General features: G+C 44.1%; 1 protein-coding gene across 2 annotated transcripts; it reads right to left on the bottom strand.

The window, feature by feature from the left end:
• On the bottom strand, positions 1-23,747 carry LOC115338769 (plasmanylethanolamine desaturase-like). Of its 2 annotated transcripts, XM_030007587.1 has the most exons (6): positions 23,443-23,747; positions 19,948-20,067; positions 8,497-8,588; positions 5,673-5,817; positions 4,801-5,013; positions 1-1,180 (listed from the first exon to the last, which is right to left on the bottom strand). In XM_030007587.1, the coding sequence occupies exons 1-6, from the start codon at positions 23,729-23,731 to the stop codon at positions 1,059-1,061; spliced, it is 981 nt and encodes a 326-aa protein (XP_029863447.1). In that variant the 5' UTR covers positions 23,732-23,747; the 3' UTR covers positions 1-1,058. The 2 variants fall into 2 exon arrangements, with proteins under 2 accessions (XP_029863447.1, XP_040978463.1); XM_041122529.1 differs by lacking the exon at positions 19,948-20,067 and having other exon boundaries at positions 23,443-23,731.
• Positions 23,748-24,822: the final 1,075 nt, after the last annotated feature.

The following is a 24,822-nucleotide window of genomic DNA, read 5'->3' as shown; positions in this document are numbered from 1 at the left end:
TTAGTATTATCCAACTGCTTTGTTATAAATATATTATATACATTCAAACATCACATTAAAATATTATTCCATTACACCAGAAGAGATTAAGGCTTTATATTATTTACAGAAACAAGCAAGCACCTTAAAAAAAAAAAAAAAAAAAAGAACAAAATACCAGTCATTGACATTTCCCTTCTAACATTACAAGTTTGATACCTTGAGCTCTTTAATACAGCTATTTGCAATGTGCCCAATGCTAGAACTATTTTAAACATTTATTGTCAGGGTAGGAAACACTTAATAGAAGACTCATCAGCGAGCACTCCACATGAACAAATGCGAGCATGTGTTGTACTGGGTGCCCTCCCTCTCCTCAGAGGCTTGTTAAGTTGAAGGCTTATGCAGAAACGGTTTGCTCAATTCCACGTCGATAGTAGAACAATTTTATTTTAAGGGAAGCTGAAGACACTTGAGGATTCGTGGCCCACTGGTGGAGTGGGATTCTCGAAGTCTGTTCCACATCACATCAATTAGATTTAACATGATAGCGAAGACAGAGCTCTAACTTTATCAATTACTAAGTGCATTGAACAGTGATGATTTTATAGGCTTCCATTACTCTGACACACTGTTTTCATGCAACGTATTTGGACTCAAACATGAAGTGACAAACTGTTGTCACCGTTCCCCCTATAGGTCATAGGCAACAAGCTATTTTTGAAGTGTTAAATAATGTTGATACAACACATGTTTACTATGCCACCATGTACCAATGGAGTGACTGTCCTGCCTTCTGGCTTGCCTGATAGCCTTATGAGATACAGTGATGAAGCATTTTCTAAGATGTAAGCAGACATGGCTAAACAAAAAGGTGCTCAGTAAGAGTAATCATCTTCATTTCAAGTATTGTTTTAAGAATTAGTTCTTTTCATTACAGTCTGTGTTAGCACTTTTTAGTTTGTGCTTTAGAGTCTGTTATTTCTTTGCAGGTCTTGAATTTGGCTGATGGCTTTTTTTTTTTTTTTTTAAAAAACAACATTGGCAACAAGTTAAGGATTGCAGAAGGCTGGCAAAAGTTATTTAATTTTCTGAGCCCATTTCATATCATCTGCTCTTGGCTTCTCCCCAGTAATTCCTTGGATAATGTTCTCCAAACACCTCCAGAATCTTATCTTCTCTAATGGATAGTTCAGCCAACCTAAGTGATTGCAAAGGAAGAAAAGGATTAGTTTGTCATAGCACCCAAAGTTCAATGCCTCACAATGTTTATTTCATAACATTCTTTTAATTAAACACAAGGTAAATGTAAGGGGAGTTCAGAAGTGGACTACTCTATGGCCATTGCAAAGCTATCAGAAAACAGACCATCAACCTGAATGATTTGCGCTAGAAGCAAGACATTTGTATTAGTAGCACCTTTGAGTATTGAAATTTAAGGAACCAAACAAAAGCCCCAACACAACAATTTCAGCTATTTTCTCCCCAGTTAGTTTCCCCATCAGCAAAGCCAGCTCAGCTTTTCCCTGTGTTTCTCATTAGGTAGTACAGCAAGAAAGTAAATACACACAACATGGCTCTGAAATCTCAAATACATTATCAATACCACAGTTTTTAGAAAAAAAGAAATAATAAAAAAAATAAAAATAAAGATTTCTGTTTGGGACCTAACACCACTAAGGCTCAGCAAACAAAACAAAGTTTTTTCTTAAACAAAGCCTCATGTTTAGATAGTTCCAACATCAGTTTTCATTTCTAAGGTACTTAAATGTGACCTTGGGCAAAATTAAAGTTTTTATAACTGATTGCTAGCGAAGCCTGTGATGGGGAAATCTTTTTGTAGTACCATGCTGCCTTTAACAGTAGCTGACATAGGACACTTCCCAAATTAAAAGAGCAGCACCTAGTGGGAGCAGCACGCTCCCAAAGCTGTACAACTCTGCTATCAGGGCGCTTCTGCTTCCCAGTAACCAGAAAGGCTGTAACAGGGTGATGTGGGACAGGCTTCTACCATTTTATGTAAAAACGGCAATAAGTGCCATCACGCTCCGCATGCAACAGGAGTTTAATGCATCTTTCCTAGCCTACAGATTTAGGGTATTTTGAATGCTTTGTAGAAACATTGCACTGTACAGACTGCGAGGCTGGAACTCACACCAGCTTAATAGGCCTCACCCTGAATTCAGAAGAGCTTTATGCCTCAACTTTTAGGATACTTATTAGCACATTAACTTGATTTTCTGATACTGTATTTTGATGCCAACCTAACTACACGTAACTGATAGGAGAGTGCACAAAGAAGCAATTTCACAGGGTTTTATTGCATAGTAACTTTAGGCCTCTGTTTTATTAAATAGTTGTCCTGGTTTCGGTTGGGATAGAGTTAATTTTCTTCCTAATAGCTGGTATAGTGTTATGTTTTGGATTTAGTATGAGAATAATACTGATAACACACTGACATTTTTAGTTGTTGTTAAGTAATGTTTAGACTAAAGTCAAGGATTTTTCAGCTTCTGATGCCCAGCCAGCAAGAAGGCTGGAGGGGCACAAGAAGTTGGGAGGGGACACAGCCAGGGCAGCTGACCCAGACTGGCCAAAGAGGTATTCCATACCATGGGATGTCATGCCCAGTATATAAACTGGGGGGTACTTGGCCAGGGGGGATTGCTGCTCAGGAACTAACTGGGCATCAGCTGGTGAGTGGTGAGCAATTGCATTGTGCATCACTTGTTTTGTATATTCCAATTCTTTTATTATTATTATTATATTTATTATTACCATTATTATTATTTTCTTCCTTTTTTTCCCTCCACTGGGGGAGCTTAGTTGCTGGCTGGGGTTAAACCACAACAATTGTAAAACTAGGAAAACCAAAAGAAATCAGCACTGGGAAATGTTATTTCCCTGTAGAAGTTTTCCTACAACCAGGAAGAGATGGATGTACACAGGGTTATATCGGTTATCCCCACACTTGGAGAACTGTTCCATAAGCACATGTTACACTTCACTCATGTACATTTCTGGAAAATGGAAGACAACAAAACCAAAGGAGAGGCAGGAATGAAGAAGTTGTTACCACAATGGAAACTGTGAGCTAGCAGCAGCGGTTCGTGTTAGAGGACAGAGCTAAAACGCAGGATAGCACAAGCAAGGCTGGAACATGGGAAAGCTGCCGCAGAGCCAGCTCTGCCAGGTTTGAGTACCATCCCTACAGCGGTGACACAGCCAGCAGAAGGAAAACAACTGTTCTTGCTGGTGATGTCTTAGACTACGTGTATAGCTATTACGGGACAGAAATACTAAAGGGAGAGAACGTTCAGGATATTCACTGCTGAAAAATACCATATTTCTACAGAGCTAGGTTGTTCCTAATTGGACACAACTACAGCTTTAACAACCTATTGAAACAGGCGCTGTTTTCAGCCACCTTCTGTAGTTGGACATGACCTTCCCTTAGCTCACTTGCGATCCAGCAGCTCCACTCAACTCACTGTATACTGATGCCCTTTAGGAAATCAGCCCATGCAATTCTCATTAACACAGCCATCACCCCTCAAGGAATGGATGACTCCTTCCTGGTGTCTAAAAATGGCAGTCAGTCCGAAAGCTTTAACACTGGGAATGCCAGAAAGCTCCGTTATCTGATACCTTCCCTGGCAATGATACAGTGGCAGACATTTAGGTACACAGGTCAGCTCTGAAACCAAGTATATTCTTTGGACTTGGCTGTCTACTCTTAAGTCACTAACAAGTGCATTACAATAACTAGTCCTATTTTATTCTGTAAAGGCCCCTTTTAAATAGCATATTGATTGCGTATTTCTGTCTGCCTCCTCACTTCTGCCCTAGAAGAAAGAGAATTAGGGCTGCAGAAGCACTTTCCTCCACTGGAAAATCCAAGTATACAATCTATCATGCTGTTATGCCAGGCTAGTATGGTATGAACACTTACAAAAAGCATGGAGTGAACAGAAGCACATGCTGGTTTTTTTTTAATGAGAAAAAACACAACTAGCCCAAGACTGCTAATAATGGTCAGGTTTAAACTTTCAGGACATAATAGGACTGAAAAAAAGCTCTTAGGGTGGCAAGATTTTTGCCATCATCTGTCAAGTTACGCTTCTTAACTGTACCGTGACTTTACATTACATTCTGGTTATCAGAACTAGATTTGTTTCATGGCAGAGATTTCAAAACCGACATAAACTGTTGGTCAAAGCCAATGACAGAATGAAGAACCAGAGTGGTTTACTTCCAGCTGTTTCATTAATTTGATAACTTATTCAGGATTGCGCAACACTGGTGACTGAGTATACCCCGCCTGTACAGTGGGCATAAAATTGAATATAGATATAAGAGGAACCTAAAGCCAGTTTTCTGCAAGCCTGTTCACTCCTCTGCCCCAAATCAGAATGAATGAATGCTGAAAATCCAGAAGCCTTGCTTCAGAAATGAGCATTCAGGGTAAGCTGCACTTGCAGATGATAGGCTCTTTTGAAGGCACAGCAACTTTAAGACTTTAATGAACAAAATCCATTACTAGCATGACATTACCAAGGTATCATGCAATCAGATCTCAGTACCACTGACTATCCTATCAGGCTGAAAGTTAGCTTTTAGCCAATCACAAATCTTCCCCCCACATTTTTTACGCAACAAAACCAACTACAGTTTTGCTAAGAGCTTGTGTGTCTAAGAGCACAGTTATCTTCACCATGTCATTTTCTAGGTCTTTTAGAGGCTGTCACTAAATTACATCTTGCCAGGTGAATTGCACTAGACTACTAAAGAGAGCTTGCAGTATGAACCAGATGGCAGTACCAGTTGTAATGCAGAAGTACGTCTCGTGTGGAGACACATGATGGATCCTGTGATGCTTCCGTGGCAGGATAACATGCCAGTCCTGTAGAAATATGACCCAGCGTGGAAGACCAAAGTACGTGTGAGACCACTTGTGAATCTGGTTCGTCATGGTTATGAAGATGATAAGGGCAAAGACATAACACTCCCAAGGACATGTTTCACATAATGCCTCTGCAAAACAAGATATGTATCTTTAAATACCATTTACGAAAAGGTAAATCTCTACTAGGAAAATGATGTCTTGCCTAGACAGAGCTGCGTGGTGATGGAGGAACTAACAAAGGCCTCAACAAAGCTGCTTTGGCAGAAGTGTCACAAGAGCCAGTGAGCCATAAGCAATTCCAGAATGTCACAGGACAGGCTGGTAAGTGCCAATGTCTGTCAACTTGCCATAAACAGGAAGTCAAACTCTGAGTTTACCATCTATAAAACTAAATTAGTCCTTTAATTCTTGCACTTCTAGTTTGCAAATAAAGTACTTTTACACAGAGATGAAGCATTTTTATACACTTGAGAACAATGAGTTTCCCTATATGCACACAGTTTGATCCCTCTTACAAAAAGAGTATTTACTGTAACTTCTAATGCTTCTTTGCAAGACTCTTCAGCCACAGATACTCTGCTGAGCTAGAGAATCTAGCTGTCCCACCTTCTAGTTGCCCCAACTTCAAGAAGAAAGTTTCCTTCCCTCCTCCCAGGAGCATCATGCTTCCAACAGCTATTACTTGTCATCTCGCATTCATTGATTTCTCCTAGCTTCACACAGACAAATGTTCATTTAAATATCAACAAAAATGCTAAAGATGCAAAAGTCAGAAGTAACAACTTACCTGGGGAAAAAGAAACAAATTTGTACGCCATGTTTGCCAATGGGACTAGTGTCATAAAGCAGTTGTCTCCATTGGTCTCTATAAAATCATGTCTGGTAATTGCTGTAGGGTCAATATGATGTTCTCTAAAGGGTCTGATGAAAGCCTGAAAAAACAAATTGATAAACACAACACCATGCCTCAATAACGATCTTGGAAAGAAAAATATAAAAAAAATCCCAAAACCTCGCATGCATTCAAATCTGATGACAGAGTTTAAGAGAGTTCCATAGTACAAAGCACGTAAGCAGGATTCAAACTTTTGAGATCACAACATTTCAGATAATTCAATTTACATTGGCAAAGCAATTCAGTTCCCAGACTCAAATCCAGTTTTTCATTGCTTTTCAGTTTTATTCTTCTTAATTTTCACTTAGGACCTTTAGTCTCTAGATCTCAAAAACAAAGCATCAGCATCTTAATTTCACAGACAAAATAAGCCTGTGAAATTCACAAATTCACTTGCTAAGCAGCATAAACCAAGAAAACACTAAAAAAAATTGAAAATTCAGCCTAACATTTTGTATAGGCTACAGATGACAGCATTAACAGACTAAATGCAAGTTAAATGACTAGACAAATCAATGTAAGTCAAAAAGACTATACAAAAGTCTCCTCTAGGAGTAGATATCACATCTGAATACACAATCTCAGAGGAGACAGAACAAAGGTGATAGGACTGGGACAGTAAAACAAATATACTTGTTTGCCTTAAACACATACATCATGCACAGTCTACGCAAAGGTGTCCTGTGCATAGGCTCCTGCAGTGCCTTTTTTTTTTTTTTTTTTAAACTATGGTCCAGATACAGGGATTCAAAGACTACTAAGTCTACTGAAGGTGAACAAAAATAAGCCTAAAACTAACAATCTTAATTCTGCTGGTTTAGCTCATGTATTTCTGGATAATTACAAGGAATATCCCATATACTTCTTTTTTTTTTTTTAAAGAGATCCTTCTAATAGAGCACTGTGAGGAGTAATTAACGGTAGCCATGAAGAAGTTTATTTTAAAAAACAGATTATTGCTAATTATAGAAGTCAGTGCACCCTCCACTAAGCATCTGGCGTTTGTAGCTGTATTGGGTTTGCGTAGCAAGGTTTTGGTAGCAGGGAGGCTACAGGGGCAGCTTCTGTGAGCAGCTGCTAGAAGCTTCCCCCATGTCTGACAGAGCCAAGGCCAGCTGGCTCCAAGATGGACCTGCCGCTGGCCAAGGCTGAGCCCATCAGCGACAGCGGTAGCGCCTCTGGGAGAACAGATTTAAGAAGGGAAAACCAAAGTTGCTGCAGCACAGAAACCGCAGCCACAGAGAGGAGTGAGAACATGTGAGAGAAACAACCCTGCAGACACCAAGGTCAGTGAAGAAGGAAGGGGAGGAGATGCTCCAGGCGCCGGAGCAGAGATTCCCCTGCGGCCCGTGGGGAAGACCATGGTGAGGCAGGCTGTCCCCCTGCAGCCCACAGAGGTCCACAGTGGAGCAGATCTCCACCTGCAGCCCGGGGAGGACCCCACGCCGGAGCAGGGGGATGCCCGAAGGAGGCTGTGACCCCGTGGGAAGCCTGCGCTGGAACAGGCTCCTGGCAGGACCTGTGGCCCCATGGAGAGAGCAGCCCATGCTGGAGCACGTTTTCTGGCAGGACTTGTGACCCCGTGGGGGACCCACGCTGGAGCAGTCTGTGCCTGAAGGACTGCAGCCCGGGGAAGGGACCCACGCTGGAGCAGTTCATGAAGAACTGCAGCCTGTGGGAAGGACCCACGCCAGAGAGGTTTGTGGAAGACCGTCTCCCGTGGGAGGGACCCCACGCTGGAGCAGGGGAAGAGTGTGAGGAGTCCTGCTCCTGAGGAGGAAGGAGCAGCAGCAACTGACGGCAACCCCCCATTCCCCGTCCTCCTGTACTGCTGCGGGGAGGGAGGTAGAGAGTTAAGGAGGAGTGGGAGTTAAGCCCAGGAAGAAGGGAGGGGTGGGGGGAAGGTGTTTTAAAGATTTGTTTGGTTTTATTTCTTATTACCCTACTCTGACTTGATTGGTAATAAATTAAATTACTTTTCCCCAAGTCTAGTCTGTTTTGCCCATGACCATAATTTCCGAGTGATGTCCCTGTCCTTATCTCGACCCATGAGCCTTTCGTTGTATTTTCTCTCTCCTGTCCAGCTGAGGAGGGGAGTGAAAGAGTGGCTTTGGTGGGCACCTGGTGTTCAGCCAGGGTCAACGCACCACAGTAGCTGCAGATGTATTACACATCTCAAATCTAAATCTTCAGTCATCACCATTCTAATACTACTACATTTACAATAGGGGCCAGTAGCACAGAGAACTGGAAAGATTCCTTACTGAAGCATCTTCATGTTTTACAAAACAGCTTTTAGAGTTTAGCCACAGGAACAATTTGCCACATCTCTGTGTTTTATTGGCCTTTTTGAAGATCTAGACTAGTCTAGCCAGGTTTCTATGCTTGTGGTATCACAGACCATTCCCACAGTACCTTGGGAAGGTTTGCAAACACTGCTATTGCAAAACTGTGTGCAAACCTTAAACAAGGTGATAAAATGGAACAGTGTCACCTTGCACATGTCACCTAGGGCAAGTTTAAACATGGCACTTTACCAGCAATATACCGTGCCATTTAGCAGCAGAGGGTTCTGGAGGTGGGAGAGCTGGTTACAATGGCAAGACTGCAAGAAAGAGACAGCTTATATACACTGTCCAACACAGCTGGGAATACCAGAAGTATTTCAGAAAAGTATTTCTTAACTTTTTCTAGCTTAAGGATAAAAATCTCAAACCTTTCCGACTATGGGTAGCTCCACAGATCCCCAGGTATCTGCTCCCCAGTGAAATAATCCTGATAGAAAGTCAGCCGTAATAACTCCTGCAACTTGAATGAGGAGAGAGATAGTTAGATATACACAAGCATTTTTACTGATGGATTCACATTTTATACTCATTTTACAAGTTTACTTGTTTATCTACCTCTTAGATGTTTACAAGCACATGAGATCTACCCAATCTGAATAAACATAAGGCCAGGCAACTAGGAAAAAAAGGTTAACAAGACACCATTTGGGGAGTTACAATCTTCATTAAATCTACAGCAAGATTTTGTGTTTAACCCATCTTCTACAGAAGAGCTTGACAACTCTTCACAATTGCTGGTATGGAAAATACTAGTAAGTTAGAACTGAATCACTCAGATCTGCCTACCTTCTTCTTCAGTAGTGTTTAACAGATTACTTGGCTATAAAATAAATAGCTGCTAAAGCCATTCCAACAGATAATACTATCTGCAGACCCTTCCTCTTCTCCCTTGGTCCTTTATGTCTGTAAACAAGAAGCACTGAACTCCAATGACTACAGATAAGTGCTAATTAAGAAGCCACTCCTGGGTACAGCAATACTATTTACAAAATAAGATCGGAACATCAAACAACTTCCAAGACTGTGGCATCTGCAAAGCTGTAGGCAAGGCCCCCAAAACCATGCTAACGATTCTCTGTAAGAGACACTGTACACTTGCAATATTTGCATACTAAGTTAGATACATCATTAAACAGAATTTGTTGCAACAAGTATAAAGATTTTTCTAGCTGCCAACCACAATAACTTTAAAACTGTTGTCAAGTAAAGACGATTTTCAGTTCTCGCACGTGACGTCCCATTTTTGCCTTCATGTTCTGGATAATCTATCTACCCAAGTTTCTGGCCAATCCCGGCATTTAAAAGTAAGGACATAAGACATGTTATTTGATCAGAACAGCTGTATATTTTCCAGTTAGCCATAGATCTTGTCAGATGGTGTTTAAGAGACACCTATAACGCTTCACCTGCAGAAGTCGTCCGACTCCCAGGTTGCCAACCCCTTCAGTAATGAAGTCTCCAACACAGTCTGAGATACCCTCCTGCATGAGCTCTACTGCCAGGCTCTTCATGCTTTTGATGAAGAAAATTCAGAGAAGATTGCCGAAGAAGTTCCCTTGGTTTTAATGGGGAGGCCAGGGGAATGTGGCATACAGCATAGCAATGTGGCTATAGCAATGCAGCAAAGAGCGAGATACTGCCTTGGGACCTCTATGCTTGAGGGATTTAAGACCGTCAGACCCTGCCCTTCAAAGAACAGAAACACCAGGAGGTACCAGTTCAGGCCTGCACATCTTGCTCTAAGCATGTTTCAGGAGGGATTAACCAGGTCTAGATGGAGTCTAGATTTGCTGAAGAATGAACCAGACTAAGAATCGGGATCCTTTTTCACCACAGTGCCATCCTTCCAGGTTAATAAAAATATCAGAAAGATCTGTTCGTTTTTTCTGAGATCGACCACTCAGTGAATATGTATACAAGCATACTTGGTGATTGTGGAGCGAGCATTCAGGCTCTGAAAGGGGAAAGCAGCACACACTTCTTACCTGCAGGTCTGGTTAAAAGAATTCTGTAGAAGCATGACCCAGATTTCAAAATAGCTACTGCGGACTGTGCAAATATGATATACCTGGGAACTGATAGCGTCTGATCTCAGTGCAAATCCCTCAAAATCATATACAAAGTTCATGCCAATTAAAGCACTATATACTGATCTTGCAGTCTATTGTTAAATGAGTCACAGCAACAGGAATACAAAGATTATGTGTTCAAAATGTATGTTTCAAAGCAGCTCAGTTAGCAATTCCCTACTCTCATTTGGTGCTCAGAGCATAAAGCACAGTCACTTACTATTGGCATGTCAGGCAGTTCTCAGAGAAGCCTCTGAGTCCATGCAAACCACAGAAGTAATCACAGGGCCAGATCAGAGTGGCTGCAACATAGCTCTTTAGTCTTCCCCACTGATATTTACAAAAATCGGGTTGTTTACAGAAGTCACCCATTATAACATAGTCTTTGCACCAGAAACAGCACACAGTTGCAAAACTAGAGGCAATGCAGGAAATTGATTTTTTGCTCTGCCTGCCTCACCAACTCTTCTTCAGATGTCTGTGAAGCTAGAATTCCTGGCTTTCTCCTCCGCTAGCCAGCATTTGTTTCTCTATGTGTCTGAAGACTTTCTTCAAGCACAGCTTCTCATTTATAGTATTGAGGCTTTTTGTGATGCGCAGGTACCCCTCTGCCTGGTAAGCTGTTAGGCAAGACAATTCCAACTCGCTTGTAACCCAAACCAAAAGTTAAAATTGTTAGTATACTGGTTCACCTTGCTTTCACTCCAAGGCATCTTGTTACTCCTCCCTTTCTCAGAGAAGCTTAAAAGCAATCCGAGATATGCCAGGAAATAAAACAAGAAATGAGCATCTTTCCCCATAAATCATACAACTTTTATTTACCCTGGTCATGATCTGGACTTTGCCTGATTTTCCTACTCCAGTCAGGATACTTAAGTCAGCTGCCTTGACAGTCCAGTTTAATGAAGTTCTTGTAACATTAGCAGGATTGCTAAAGAGCAGGTAATTTTTAGAACATGAAAAAGGACAAGGTTGTTCTGTTACTATTGATCAAATGCTTTTTATCTTCAGGGCACAGCAGTTACCTACAGTGCATGCAGCACAGCGTATTTCAGATATACCCCTCCTTGTGGTTACCTTTTGCTTAGCTGATCCCTCACCTCTGCAGTCCTTCCCCTCGCCTTTTGTTTTCAAAAAGGGAGAAGAAATAAAATCAGGATTAGTGTGGCACAGTTACTACACCAAAAGGCTTCCTTTTCATATTATAAATCAATCCCCACTGCTGAATCCACCATCTAGTTGGCCCAAACTCTTAAATACAGCAGGACACATTTCACCCTTTATGTATCACCTTATGATACTGAAGACAGCTTATTTTTTAAGCAGTAAATTCTGCACACTTGTTTTTGTTTCAGACCACACATGTAAGCTACAGTGAGACAGGGTGGAGCACAATAGCTTTTTAGATCCGCACCTAGCAGCTGAAAGAGCAAACAGCCTTGATTCAGGGGGAAGATAGCCAAACAACATTTCGCTTTACAACTAAAATACCATTCTTGCTGAGGTAATCACCCTATTAACCCACATCGCCTCCAGCACTCTGCATTATCAGAGCTTGAAATAACAGCGGGAAGAACAACAAAAACAGAGGCAAAATACTGACAGTTCAATACATATTTTGCATGTTACTTTGATGTCTGCTGGTAGAAAGCTAAGAGGAAAGAATGAAGGGTGCCTGAAGCAGTGCATTATACCAAGGCAATCTGAAAAAAACCTAACTACCAGAAACCGTATTTCAGCTGTATTGCAGAAGGGCTGGCTCACTCTTGAGCAGTTGTGTATGAAGAGTTGTAATAAAAGAGCAAAAACTGTACCAAAGGTTAGACATGACTAGCATCATAACACTTAGTTTGCAACCTGTCTCCAGACTCAGAAGGCACATCAGACAGCAGTGAATTGAACTCAATATTCTCATATACCTAGCTAGCACTGCCTTCAGTTAAAATGGGAAAACCAAGGCACAGGTGTTCAGCTACTTCTCTAAGGTGGTGTAAGATCCTGATGCTCCTTCATCAGGGTTGGGAGGGTGAGATAAGATTGACAGCCCTGAACATGAATCAAGAGTTAATCATAAAGTCAGAAAAAGCAGGATATCCACAGTATAGATATATATGAACTGCAAACGGTAGCTTCACACACATTAGAAGCAAGATCAATAAAGCATTAGAGAAATACTGCTCTGAACACATTAGTGTTACTCCAGCCTGACGAGCGGTGGGATCAGCCCGTCTATGGCTTATGTCTGAAGAGGAGGCGAGTACTTAAAAAACACAGGAGGTGGCGAAGAAGGCGTTGCAGTTAAGGAAGCTGTAGAACTTGCTCAAAACACCAGCATTTCTTTGTTTTGGAAGTAGACTGCTGAATCAGGAGAAAAGGCCTAGCATAGAGGGGGACCAAAGGTGTACAAATGAACTTCAACCAGTAGCAGATGTTTTCAAGTAAGCGAACACATGACTGACATACGCATTTGCTAGCATGGCTGTTCTTTTCCAGCCACTCCGTACTTGCGATCCTGTGCGCAGGCATGCCTACAGGCACAGCAGCACCCTCGGACACGGCCGAGGAAGCAAGTGCCTCCTGCCTGAGTCAGGGGACGTGCCCCAGCACGACCGCTGGCACCCAGACAGCCAAGTCACCTGCCGGGCGGTGGGTCGCAGGGCGTGAAGCTCAGCTGGCCCAAACACATAACCAACACAAGGCGGCTTTGCTCCCGCTTGTGCTCTGTTCAGAAACCAGGTAATACGTAGGGGTTTGTGTCACAGAAGAGCCCCCGCTCCTCCTCTTCCTTGCTTAAGTGCCAAACTGAGAGGTTGCAACTTGCAACCTTAACGAAGGGCCGGCTTCCCTTGTGAGCGAGTCACATATCGCTTCCTGCAACCCGGCTGCTCCCAGGCACGAGCGGAGGGAAGCCCAATGAGAGCGGGATATTTGAGGTACAAGGTGTTCAAGAGAGAAAACTATTTTGCATGTTCCCAACAAAAAGTTGTACTTCACTGAAATTTTACAGAGCCAAGTGTAAGCCTGGCTTTGCATAGATAGAGTTCTCAAATTATAACCCAGAAGCCTTACAGTAGAGTATATAGAGTTTCATATTTACTGTAAAAATTCAGTTAGAGTCTCTGGAGGAAAAAAAACCCCAAACAAACCAGCATAAGATGTTATTAAATAACGTGATGCTACTGTGCAACATCGTTGAGAAGTACAGCCACTTTTAATCAGTGACTGTACGAACTAGTTCGAGCACTAAAGACTCAGAGGAGTGGCTAATTCCACAACAGGAAAATTGGTTTCTAAAAAATCAATATGCTAAAGTGACAGCGGTTTGTTACTTATATGCTTATAAAAATAAAATAAAAATAAAATGCCTTAGTCATCTGCATTCCACATTTAGCAGCTTTCAGTACAGAGAAGGCAGGGGTTTGGTACTGTGGCAAGTTCGGAGGCTACGAAAATAATCCCTGAACATTTCAACAAGTATAAAAAGTGTAGCAGCTTAAAAGCAAAAAAAGAAGAGTTAATAATTTTGGCTATTTGAAGCTGAGAAACATTCAGTCAGAACTGAACCTAACAGTACAAGTAAGCAGAGAACACACCTGAACTATGAAATAAAAGAAGGGCCTGGATATTTTATGTATTATTATATATAGTAGTTATATTACAGTATAACTGGGTTTTCAAATAAGCTATGTCTATAATACATGCACTCCAGAGATGGGAAAAGTCTATCCTAAGTCACACAAGTTTATTTTGCAAGATACAGCAGACATCTCTTCTCCTTCCCCTGTATGCTCCAGTTACTCCCCGCCATGGGAAAGCCCTATAACCCACTGCCTCCCAGCAATGCCACCTGCGAACGGGCCACATCTCTCACCTCACCTCTAACTGTGACAGACCTGAACGCCAGCCTCAGGGCAGAAGCCACGCAGCTTGTGACACTGCCAGAAGCTACCCGTAAAAAGGAGATCCCCAAGGAATCAGGGTATCGTCTCCCCTGAACAGCAGCAGATCCTAAAGCAAATATTCATCTACCAAAAAGCATGACTTGGCTAAGAATCACTACCTGATAAACTTAATGATAGGAACTGCCAAATTTTATTTGCATGTCTTTAATCTTAGTCTATTAGCACAAAGTAAGCTATTCCTACTATTCCTCCAGCTGATGGGAGTGCTTGTGAAGCACCTGGCACATTTAAATGACAAAATCCTGACAAATTTACCTAGGCCTCAGGTTCTTAAACAAAAAGTACCATTGTGTGTACTTCTCCCCGAAAATGCATTACTAGAAAAAGCAATTAAGCCACCCCAGAAGAAAGTGCTTAAAAGAACGGAGAACAATGGATACTAAATGATAACAAAGAGCAAATTTTCCCTCACTAAAAAAAAACCCCAATACCTTCATTAGTATGACTAATCAAACTAATCCTCTGGTTTCAACCATTTAAAGTGCTCCCAGGAATGAAGCAGGGCGAGCTCAGCTCTCGGAGCAGCGGGCAGTTTTGTGCACGCAGGGTGGCACCCAGAGGAGACCTAATACCTGAACGCTTGCCTGGCGGGGGACATAAGCAGTCATAATGCTGGTTTTGTTCAAGGCCTGCACTCTCTCACCGAAGCTGATCGCTCTCGCGCCACTTGCTATAACCCCCTCCATCAGGGCAACGCTCCAACACGTGTTTGTGTTTTGAAGTGCAAGAGGCAATATTCTGAGCGAATCAGGGCCACCGAGACCTATAGTTCTTAAATCCTGGAGCCAAAGTCCCCTGCAACTTTAAGAGAGCCCCTGACAACTCGGCAAGCACACAGAGCTTTCTTTGTCCCAGACCCCGCTGCTGACATAAAGAGCAATAGCACGTCCGCTGCCCACACAAGTGGGAAAGCACAGATGGGGCCGTACCACCAGCTTCCCTCCGCTACCAGGGTAAGCGGTCTCAGGCAGGGAGAAGGGCTCATCTCTACCCCATCAGGGTACAGCCCTCACCCACCCTGCCCAAGAACAGCTGCTGGCATGCTTGAGAAGTTCGTCCCCTAATCCAAGTTACATGAAGAACAGGCGACTGGTGCCAACACCACCTGCCTGAGTGCAAACCAGCAAGTGCACTCCCTAATTCCGCTTTCAAGACCAACAGCATCCAGCATCCTTCGGTGCCAGAAAGGCCTAGAGCTCCTAAGTTAACACACACAACTACTACAAAATGGATCAACAGAAGACAATATAATACAAACTGTGCCAGTGCAATGCAATTTTATTTGTGCAATACAAAGTGTAACAAAACGTAGAATCAAAGCTTTGCCTATTTAATCACAGCTTGTGGAGTCTCCATCTTTAAGAGATGATACAGTTTAGGATGGACAACACAGTTACCTACAGCTATGAAGTAACTGATAGTTACTTCAGGGGGGGTAAGACAGCAGGCAACAAAGATTTGGCTTGTTTGGACCAACAATGAAGTAAAGGATAATTTTGCTTTGTTAACTGAGGTTTCTCTGGTGTAATTTCGAGGACCTTTTAAATCAAAATTTCAAGTGGAAATTCATTTTAATGTACAAAGTAAATCCAAAGCGAAGTGACATCGTCACAGTTCTGTCTCTCGCTGTAGGGCAGCAGGACTTTGAAGTGGCTGATCCACATGCACAGCAGTCCATTTCATAAAGCGTTGATGGTCTCTAGAGTGCTTTTACTCCAAGGTGTGCCAGAGCTTTCATATGTATTACACACTCATCATTGGCTCTGCAAAGCAGCTAACCAAGTGCAGCTCTGCAGAGCTACTCAAGCTTGAAACAAAAAGGTTTTGGGCCTTGATCAGAACAAGTTTCTGTTTTGAAAGTGAACTAAGTGATTTCTTTCTGCACGCTCTCTCTGGCTAACCCACAACATCTGCAATAATGAAACGTGTACCTCAAACAGGTTTAAAAAATTAGCTTCCCATCTCTCAAGTCAGCAATGATTAATTTTATCTTGTGTTGTGTCACGAGATGTTTCTAAAGATATCTGCCCTATGTGGGGCAGTTCTTACAAATATAAAGAGGTTACAACACAAACTTAACTGATTTTTTTTTTTTTAGGCTGCAATAAACCGTATCTATTAAGAACAAACGTGGCTGCAGATAAAAGTCAAATGTCAGAAACAAGTCAACCAGTTTGGAAAAAAGGCTTTGAAACCCTACACGAAGACATGAGGAGGGAGGCAAAAATGAAAACCAGAATCCATGGTGTAACTTGCCAAACTTTTTATCTAGATGCTATTAATATACCACCTATATATACACAACTCATGTATATTGAATAATATGCTGAACACCACAAACTCACCTGAAGGTACAAGAGCTTTCAAGCCTAATCCTACATGTTTTGGTGAGCCTTTTCTGCTTATCACACAAGTAATACTTATGCCAGCCTTGTCCCCAGCACTACTGAGCTTGTATTACAGTGGCAGAGGCCGCACTGGTTCTGCAGTACTGCTAGGGTGGTGTCCCACTGCAGCAGGACAGTTCAGCTGCAGCTGAAAAAAATGCAGGTATTAAACCTCCATCACACCCAGCTTTCCTAACCAAGGCTGCCCTGGAGTTAACCGTGTGCATGCAAATAAAATACTAAATTCAAATCTGCATAATTGCTAGCTTGCACGAAGAGGAAAATCTTCATAGCGCCTCAGCAGCAGAAGATACTCAGAACAGGCCATGACTGGATTTAACACAGAAACAACAAAATAAATCCATCCTCTGCCCTCTCTCTCTCTCTTTTTTTTTTTTTTTATAGCGAGGAGGAGAAAGGAATTGCCTCATCTCTGCTAAACTAGCCTGGAAGACAAGAGACTAGCATGCCTTTTCCTTTCCAGCAAGATCATCTTTAGTCAGCAGAAAAAAAACCCATTTCAAAAGGTATTCTAAAACAACGCCATAAAGTTCTCCCCTCACTCCACAGTATGAGTACCCGCAGGTGATTCAGCACAGCAAATGACAGCAGGCCACATGAGCTCCTTTCTTAGCAGACTGCCTGCTCACATCACACAAGGAAATGAGTGCTTTCAGACTGCCAGCAACAGGAGGATCAGATCTTTTTTGTCCCAAGAATTTCTAGGTTAAGGTATTTACAGTATTACCTATGTTACAATTACATGTGCCTTTAAAGGCATGCAAAAAGAAGATATAACACTGCCTTTAGTTATAGATATAGGGTTTAAGTTAGGTGAAGTGATGCAGAAGATTCAAACTACTCCCTATTTCTTAAAAGAAAATATATATTTACATAAGAGTACACAGGGGTCCCAACAATGCATCTTAACAGGTCTGTGCAGCAGATCAGATCCAGCCCATGGGATCACTGATCACTTTCAGATTTCCAAAGAGCTGATGTGAACTTGATCAACAGCTATGTATTTAATTAGCAGAATGTTTATTTTGTGATCTCAACTCAAAGGTCAATATTCCAATCTAAGCTTCAGGAAAGCTCTCCATAGGAACACATCTGACAATGTCTGTGACTCAATATTCCCTTTCTTACCCATTGTACTGCATGCTGTATTTATGAATCAGGACATTCATGGAGATGAGTTTCACAGAACTTAGTAAAACCTAATCATCACTGGGAATTATAGACATCATTCACACTTTACCTGGAGAAATAATGTATCGAAGGAAGACAGCAAAACAAGATAGCGTGCAGCATTTATTATTTTATTGCACTTATTTTTGTACATATTATCAGTTATTTCCACACTACTTTATTTACACAGAATCCAGATTCTGCTACTTTAATCATTCACTACAACTTAAATAATATTATCAGTGAATTGGCTGCTTTATCAGTTAAACTGGTAACCAGGATATCAGAGGACTCAAGCTTTTATCAATATTAACTTTGAGATGAAAGCCAGTTGCAAACAGATTGCCCTACAGGTTAACCATCATTATTGATTCTCTTGTCTACATCTGTCCTCATCATAATGGAGCAGTTCTCATGCCATGTTCTTCTCCATTCTTCCCAACACCTCCACCTCATCAGCTGAGAGTAGGCAAGACTAAATTAGCCCAATTGAGCTGGTATGATTCATAGTGGGAGGACACTGCTCCCCCTTAGCCCCAACACAAAGCCAGTAACCTTTAAACAGCCATCAGGAATTGCCACTTCTCAGCTTTGGCAAAAATTCATAGCATCTATCATACATCACTGTTTGAATCTGCTGTTGTGCTTTTGCTTCTTTTTTTTTAAATCATTAGCAATTTACAACAGTGATTATGAACAAGTACCATTCTCTTCTAAAACATACAAGACGTCACACAGTTTATAGAAAAGTTACTTTTATTATAAAGCATGGAAGCTCAACACCTGTAGGTAGCTTATACAGTGTCCTAATGAATGACACCATTTGTTCTCCTTTCAGTTAAAAAGGCAATTCATATAAAAATATGTAAATATTTATACACACCCAACACAAGAAGTTAATATTGCATTCAATATGCATCGCAAGTACAGCAGACAACTGGTGAAACGCTGAGTTACTATTCTCTTCCCTCTCTCATCCCATATTGGAAGTTTACCAGAAAGTTATGAAAGGTATGCCTTGCAGATCTGACTCTTCCGATTTCTAAATTTAATCCTCTTTCCTTTTCCAACGTCCCCTCCCACACATACATACACGACCATAGAGCTACCAGTAACATTTGCTGCCCAGATAATGCCAACAGACTGAGTCAGCCACAGATGACCACCTGCTTCAGCTCAGCCTGCTCCACTGCCCTCTCTTCTGCCTGTTCTCAAGAAAGGTTCTGTGCAACAGCATTTCAATACTATTCTAATAACACAAAACTCAGGTAAACACTGATATGTTTTGCTCTGAGTGTTAAGCAATGTTCAAGTTGTACACAGGTTTAGGCTTTGAATGATGTAATGAATGCTGCGGAGTCCCTTTTCACCCCCAGCTTATTCTGAGGCAAGTTTTTCCTTCAGCTAATTCCATGCAATTCCTGATTCTATCAGTAAAGCTGCACAGCATCAAACTAGAATCCTTTACTAGTTCTTCCTCTCCTTCACCGAAAAGGTGAAATCACCAACTCACACTGCATGTAGACCAGCTAGCTCTGTACTGCCAAGATCCAGCCAATTTAAACACCTCTACACAACTAAAGCAAAGATATTAGACTGAGTTTGCTTGCCTATGCTTCCAATCAAACAAAATCCTAAGAGACCAAGAGTCACTTTTATTACCACAAGAAAAAGCTGCAACTTTTCTTATATTGCTGGGAAAAAAGTCATCATTCAGGATAAAGGCCAAACTTTACATCCTGACATGAAAGCATAATACTCTAAAGTACTTGGTTTTAGTTACCAGTCCCAAGAAATCAAGCCAGTTTGATGCCTGAAACCTTTTGTAAGATTTCTCTTGGGCTTTTGCTTTCTGAAAAGTCCTTGTAAACATTTTTGTTGATCAATGTATTTTGTTTCCAACTCTGACAGTCTTGACAGCTATTTTCCTTCTCAACAGTCCTTACACTTGCAACAACTACGTAAGAACACCAAACATAAGTAGCTACTTTACAAACTTCACCTTTGAGATATTGCAAAGCCACTGAAATGAAAGACAGAAAGCAGTAACAATTTTTGCAGGTGGTCTCAGTTTCAGAGGCACTACAATTGCACACACACAAACGACCCTCTCCCTTTCCAATAATAAGTCAAGCCTAAAAGATCACACATTTTTTTCCACCATTACAACAGTCTTGCCTTGTTCACAGCAGTGAACAGTTCCTACTTACATATCCCAACAATAACAGAGGGTGTGTGTTCCAGTCGCAAGTAGAAGAGAAGATTGTAAAAATTGAAACAGATAAGAGAGAAGCATAAGATGACAGAGATCCATTCTTGTAGTCTCTTTCCTGTTGGAAAAAAAAGGAAAAAAACATGTTTTACTTTTATCTGAGGGGACATTTTAAAGTCTGAAATAATACAGACAGACTATTCTACTGCCTGGATGACTCACTCCATTTGTCTGACAGGGAACTGAAACAGAAACTTATTTATCCATGGGAGCTGTGCGTATTTTGTTAAATGACATTCCTCTTCCCCGAGCCACTACTAACCCCTTCCCTCTGCCCTTGCCCAAATAACAGGGACAAATTAGACATCATCTCATTGTCCTAGTTTCCTTTCCCCTGTGGTTGCTGGCATAATGTTCCACTGCATCACATCTTTTTTCATATTTGCATTTCATTCAATATTCAGTGTTGCTGGTATGGCTGAATCTGGGAGCCAATTTCTGGTCTCAGATGCCCTGTAGTTAAATCACCTTATGATCTGTAACATTTAAAATCTCAGAGCTTGTAAATAAAGCTGTTGTACTAACAGGAAAAAGCATCATCCTGTATTTGGTGGCCCTAGAATTGCCTTCCTAACATCGCAAGTATACTTCTTAACCTTGCTTACTTAACTCCTGCTCTTGTCTTTGCCTTCCTGCTCCCAGGAAGAAGGCTGCGACCTCTCAGCCATTCTGAGATGGCAAGAGACAGAATAAGCAAAGAGAAAGAACTGGCACAAATTCTCTCTTTGCTGTACCTTGCTGTACTACTTCGTACCTCTACAAAAAACTCATTTATTGCCTATAAAAAGAGAACAGACACATCAGAGTATGGTAACGCTTTGAATATTCAGATCAGCAGCAGAAAGCTTCTGCCTGTCAAGCACTGCTAGATCCTCACAAGGCACTGATGCTGAGAGCAAGGGAATGCTCAGTGCAAGACCCGTACGGATTAAGGCATCAGAAACAGACCTTTAATGCCTAAATCCAGGAAGGAGATCTGAGCTGCCACCTTGGCCCAGAAGGGCCCTGGCTGTAGTTAGCTCTTAACATGCTCAGCAGCAGACAGGTCAGTCTTCACCTATTTTAGGGGGCCAGTCAGCACAGCTGTCTCTTGCCCAGGGCTTCCCAGAGCAGTTAACCCTGCAGTCCATCCCCCACTCCCTCCTGCAGCCTTATACACTTTGCACCACTCGAGTTTGAGGCAAAGCAACATACAGGGGAACAATCAGGAAGGACTACACGTGAGGTGCATGTCCTCCCACAGGAGCAGAGGCATACTCACATATCTGGCATGTGTTCAAGACAGGAGCTTCCTTCCTACTACTCCTCTGTGTTGACCTACTGCCTGATCAAATTTCTCCTCCTAAATGCTAAATCAAGTCCTTCTTCTCAACTATACCATGCAATGAAAAGGAAACTAGGAACATCAAAGGAGGATCAGTATTATCCCCAATGTGCCTACAATGCAATATTTTAAAGAAGTGTGAACAAAGACTTTTACAGTTCAGAGTTTTGTTCTAGAAACGCCATGAGTATGTAAATTAACATCCTCCACGGTAGCAGAGGAGAGAATTGTAAAATTAAATTAAGACACAAGAACAAGCATATTTCAAGACAGCATCAGGTCACAATGCGGGAGATTCTATAAAGAGATCCCTGGAGTAACGAAAGTAAGAGTTAATTAACACTCACTTCCTGCATAAGAAACCCACAGCCTGATTAGAGGAGCTAAGTGGGCAGATCCTCACAGAACAATTAGCTGACTGCAGGAAACACTAGGCTCCTTACTAGCAAGTCCCACGAGTTCAGTTTATGCAAACACCACTGTACTCTGAACATAGGAATGCCAAGACGACTGTCTGGAGATATCCGAGTCGAGAAACGCAGCCCCAGCTCTGGACAGGCTGGGAAGGTGAATCAGTCAAAGGAGCAGAGTCAGCACTGATAACTTGCGTTTAAAGAGCACTCAAATTTAAAAGTACGTCCCACATGAAGGGCTAAGGCACCAAAGCCACAAAGTACATGCTTCAAGAGAGTCATATTGACTCTGCACAATTACATGTGATCCCCGTTCATAAGAATTCAGTATTTCCACATCATGTGCTTCCACTGTAACACATACTCTGACAACGTTTATGTAAGTTATTTATGTAATGCCACAAAAAAATTGCACATCTATTATCACAGCTCACTGCTGATAGATATCACTATGCATATACTACTTCACAGACTTCCCTGAAACTTCCATCTACAGCTAAAGGTAAGGGTGGCAAGTTGTTTGGGGCGGAAAATCTTTTCCTTATGAGCAAGAGCACAATACAATAGTACAGTTAGTGACCGCTCTTCTGTAAAGCACAAGAATCAGTCACAGCCTGGATCAGAACTGCATATCTAGATCAGCTGAAAGACGTCACACACCACCTTCTCTCAAGGCAAGGAAGTGATGACCAATACAAGCTGAAATGGGCAGACTTGCCCTGAACAGTCTAGAAAACTGAAACTAACTAATGCCTTTGTTCTCCTATCATTACTTGGCTCTGTGCAAGTAAGAACACCTGCTTTTCCAATAATTGCCTTGAATACGCAAGCTAAGCTGTTCAGCTGACCTGCTGGACACTGCGAGATGCTGAAAACGTGTCTTCCCTTTCCTAATCCTTCACCTGTGAAGGGATTCAGTGGCAAGAATACCTAGCATTGCTCACACTGTGAGCCAAAAAACAAGTGACGTATTTTATCGTAAGGAGTTTCCAATTATTTCCATAGCACAACCGAACGGCTGATGTCACTTCGTTGAGCTCTGATGAAGAGCAAGCTTCAGGAAGACAAGACCAAAACAAAAGATTCAAACACCCCTCCGCCCCTTCCCGAGGTGCCAGGACTGGGCATCTCAGAGCAGCTCACTGAATAAATGTTCTGAAGCGAAAGCTTCTGTTGCTACCTTGCTCAGCAACCAAACCTGTACGCCTGCTTTTGGACGGAAAGGTTAACTTTCCGTCCGTACGTTTTTAAAGGGGAAAGCATTCGTTCTGGGCCCTTTCTAGTTTGACGACCTCCACCCCGGCAGCGCGGCCCGTTTCTTAGACCCGCTTTAAGGACCCACGCTCCCCAGCTCTGCCCAGGACGAGAGGAGGGCGGGCGGCAGACCGACGCGGGGCCGCCAGCACGCGGCATCCCCCCGCCGACAGCCCCGGGCCGCCTCGCCCAGCAGGGCCCGGGCCGGCCCGGCCCGCTCCTCCGGGGCTCCCCGAAGCCGCGCCGGGAGGGGCCGCGCTGCCTCAGAGCGGCCTGCGGCGGGGGCGAGGAGAGCCGGGCCTGAGGGGAGGTACCCGGCCCCTGAGGGGAGGTACCCGGCCCCTGAGGGGAGGGCGCCGGCCCGCAGCCCCCCGAGGGGAATCACCCGCCCTCCTCCCCGGACGCCCCGCGGGGCGCAGCCCGCCGCCGCCGCCGCCCTCACCTGGGGAGTAGAGCTCGGCCAGCTCGCGGGCCCCGGCGTGCTGCGCGCCCCACCGCCGGCTGCCGCCCTCGGGCTCTTCCGCGGCCTCCGCCTGCGGCCCCGACGCCTCCGCCCGGCGCGGGACGCTCTCGGCGGCGGCGGCGCCGCCGCCGCCGCCGCTCGCCATGGCCCGGCCCCGCGGCGGCGGCTCCTCCTCCTCGTCGTCGTCGAGGCCGGCGGGCGGCGGCGGCGAGCGGCCCCCGAGCCCCGGCGAGGCGCCCGGCGCCAGCGCTGCGGCCCGCGGCAGCATCGGGAAATGGGGCCGCGCCGCGCCGCTGCGGCAGGCGGGGGGGGGGGGGGGTCGGGCGGGCGCGGTTAGCCACGCCCCCGGCACCGCCTCTCGCCTATCGCCGGCGCCGCCGCGCCGGCGCCGGGCCAATGGGCAGCACCGCCCGGCGCGGAGGAGCCAATGGCGTGGCGGCAGCGTCGCCGGCGCATCTGGAGGCGTCCCGCCCCGCGGGCCGCAGCTGGCGGCGGGAGCGGGCGGCGGCCGGGGCCGGGCCGGGCCGGGCCGTGTGGTGGCGGGGCCGGTGCTGTTACCGGGGCCGCGGGCGCTGGGTGTGGAGGTCCCGGCCGTGCCCCCCCACCCCCGCCGCCCGCGCTCTGCCCTTCTCCGGCCGGTGCCCCGCGCGCGCCCCTGGCGGCGCTGCTGCCGCGTGCTCCCGTCGGCGGCGCGGAGGCGGCCCCAGCGGCCCTCCCCGCGGGTGCGGGGGCTGCTGGCAGGCGTTAGAGAGGAGCCCGGCAGCCCCGACGTTTACGGTGACGCGCCCGGACCGTAATCGTGACAATAAAATCATTTTCGGTCCCTCCGTTTGGTACTGCAGGCCGTGCCCCTCCGTGGAGGTGGTTAAAGGCACCCACCGGTGTACTCACAGGTCCCAAAAAAAGGCGTTCCAGCACGGGAAAAAGAGCCAGGAAAAAAAAAGCCCCTAGCAATATCTAAGTACTACCCCATGCCTGTAAAAAAAAATTTCTGCAATAGATTTATTGGAATATCAAATAAAATAGCACTAAAATAGGAAGTGTTTCAAGTAATTAAATAGATTTCACTTAAACATTAAAAATGGATCCCTTTACAGAGGGTGAAATACTAAACCAGACATCCGTTCAACCCAAAGGTTTGAAAACGATACACCACAGTGAATAAAATGCTTCTCTATGCCTTGACAGCAAGGCCAAAGTGACAGCAAAGCACAACGTCGGCCGGGCCCAGTGGCTGTACCCACCCGAGGCACCTGCGGACCAGCACATCACACCCACCCGAGGGGTAAAGGCTGATCCTGTTCCTGCAGGACACGACACGGGGGCTGCCCTGCGGGGTCCCCCTCCAGAGAGCTGGGA

The sequence above is a fragment of the Aquila chrysaetos genome, chromosome 3, assembly GCF_900496995.4.
Source record: "Aquila chrysaetos chrysaetos chromosome 3, bAquChr1.4, whole genome shotgun sequence".
Taxonomy (NCBI): domain Eukaryota; kingdom Metazoa; phylum Chordata; class Aves; order Accipitriformes; family Accipitridae; genus Aquila; species Aquila chrysaetos.
This window is presented reverse-complemented; position numbering and strand designations above follow the sequence as displayed.

What these genes read in the sequence shown, in the direction of transcription:
- LOC115338769 (XM_030007587.1), bottom strand. Translation starts at nt 23,731, where the DNA reads ATGCTGCCGCGGGCCGCAGCGCTGGCGCCGGGCGCCTCGCCGGGGCTC. An exon ending in ATTTGTTTCTTTTTCCCCAG is followed by an intron (nt 5,014 to 5,672) that starts GTAAGTTGTTAC and finishes CTTGTTTTGCAG; the next exon opens with AGGCATTATGTGAAACATGT. An exon ending in GTACTTCTGCATTACAACTG is followed by an intron (nt 1,181 to 4,800) that starts GTACTGCCATCT and finishes GCAATCACTTAG; the next exon opens with GTTGGCTGAACTATCCATTA.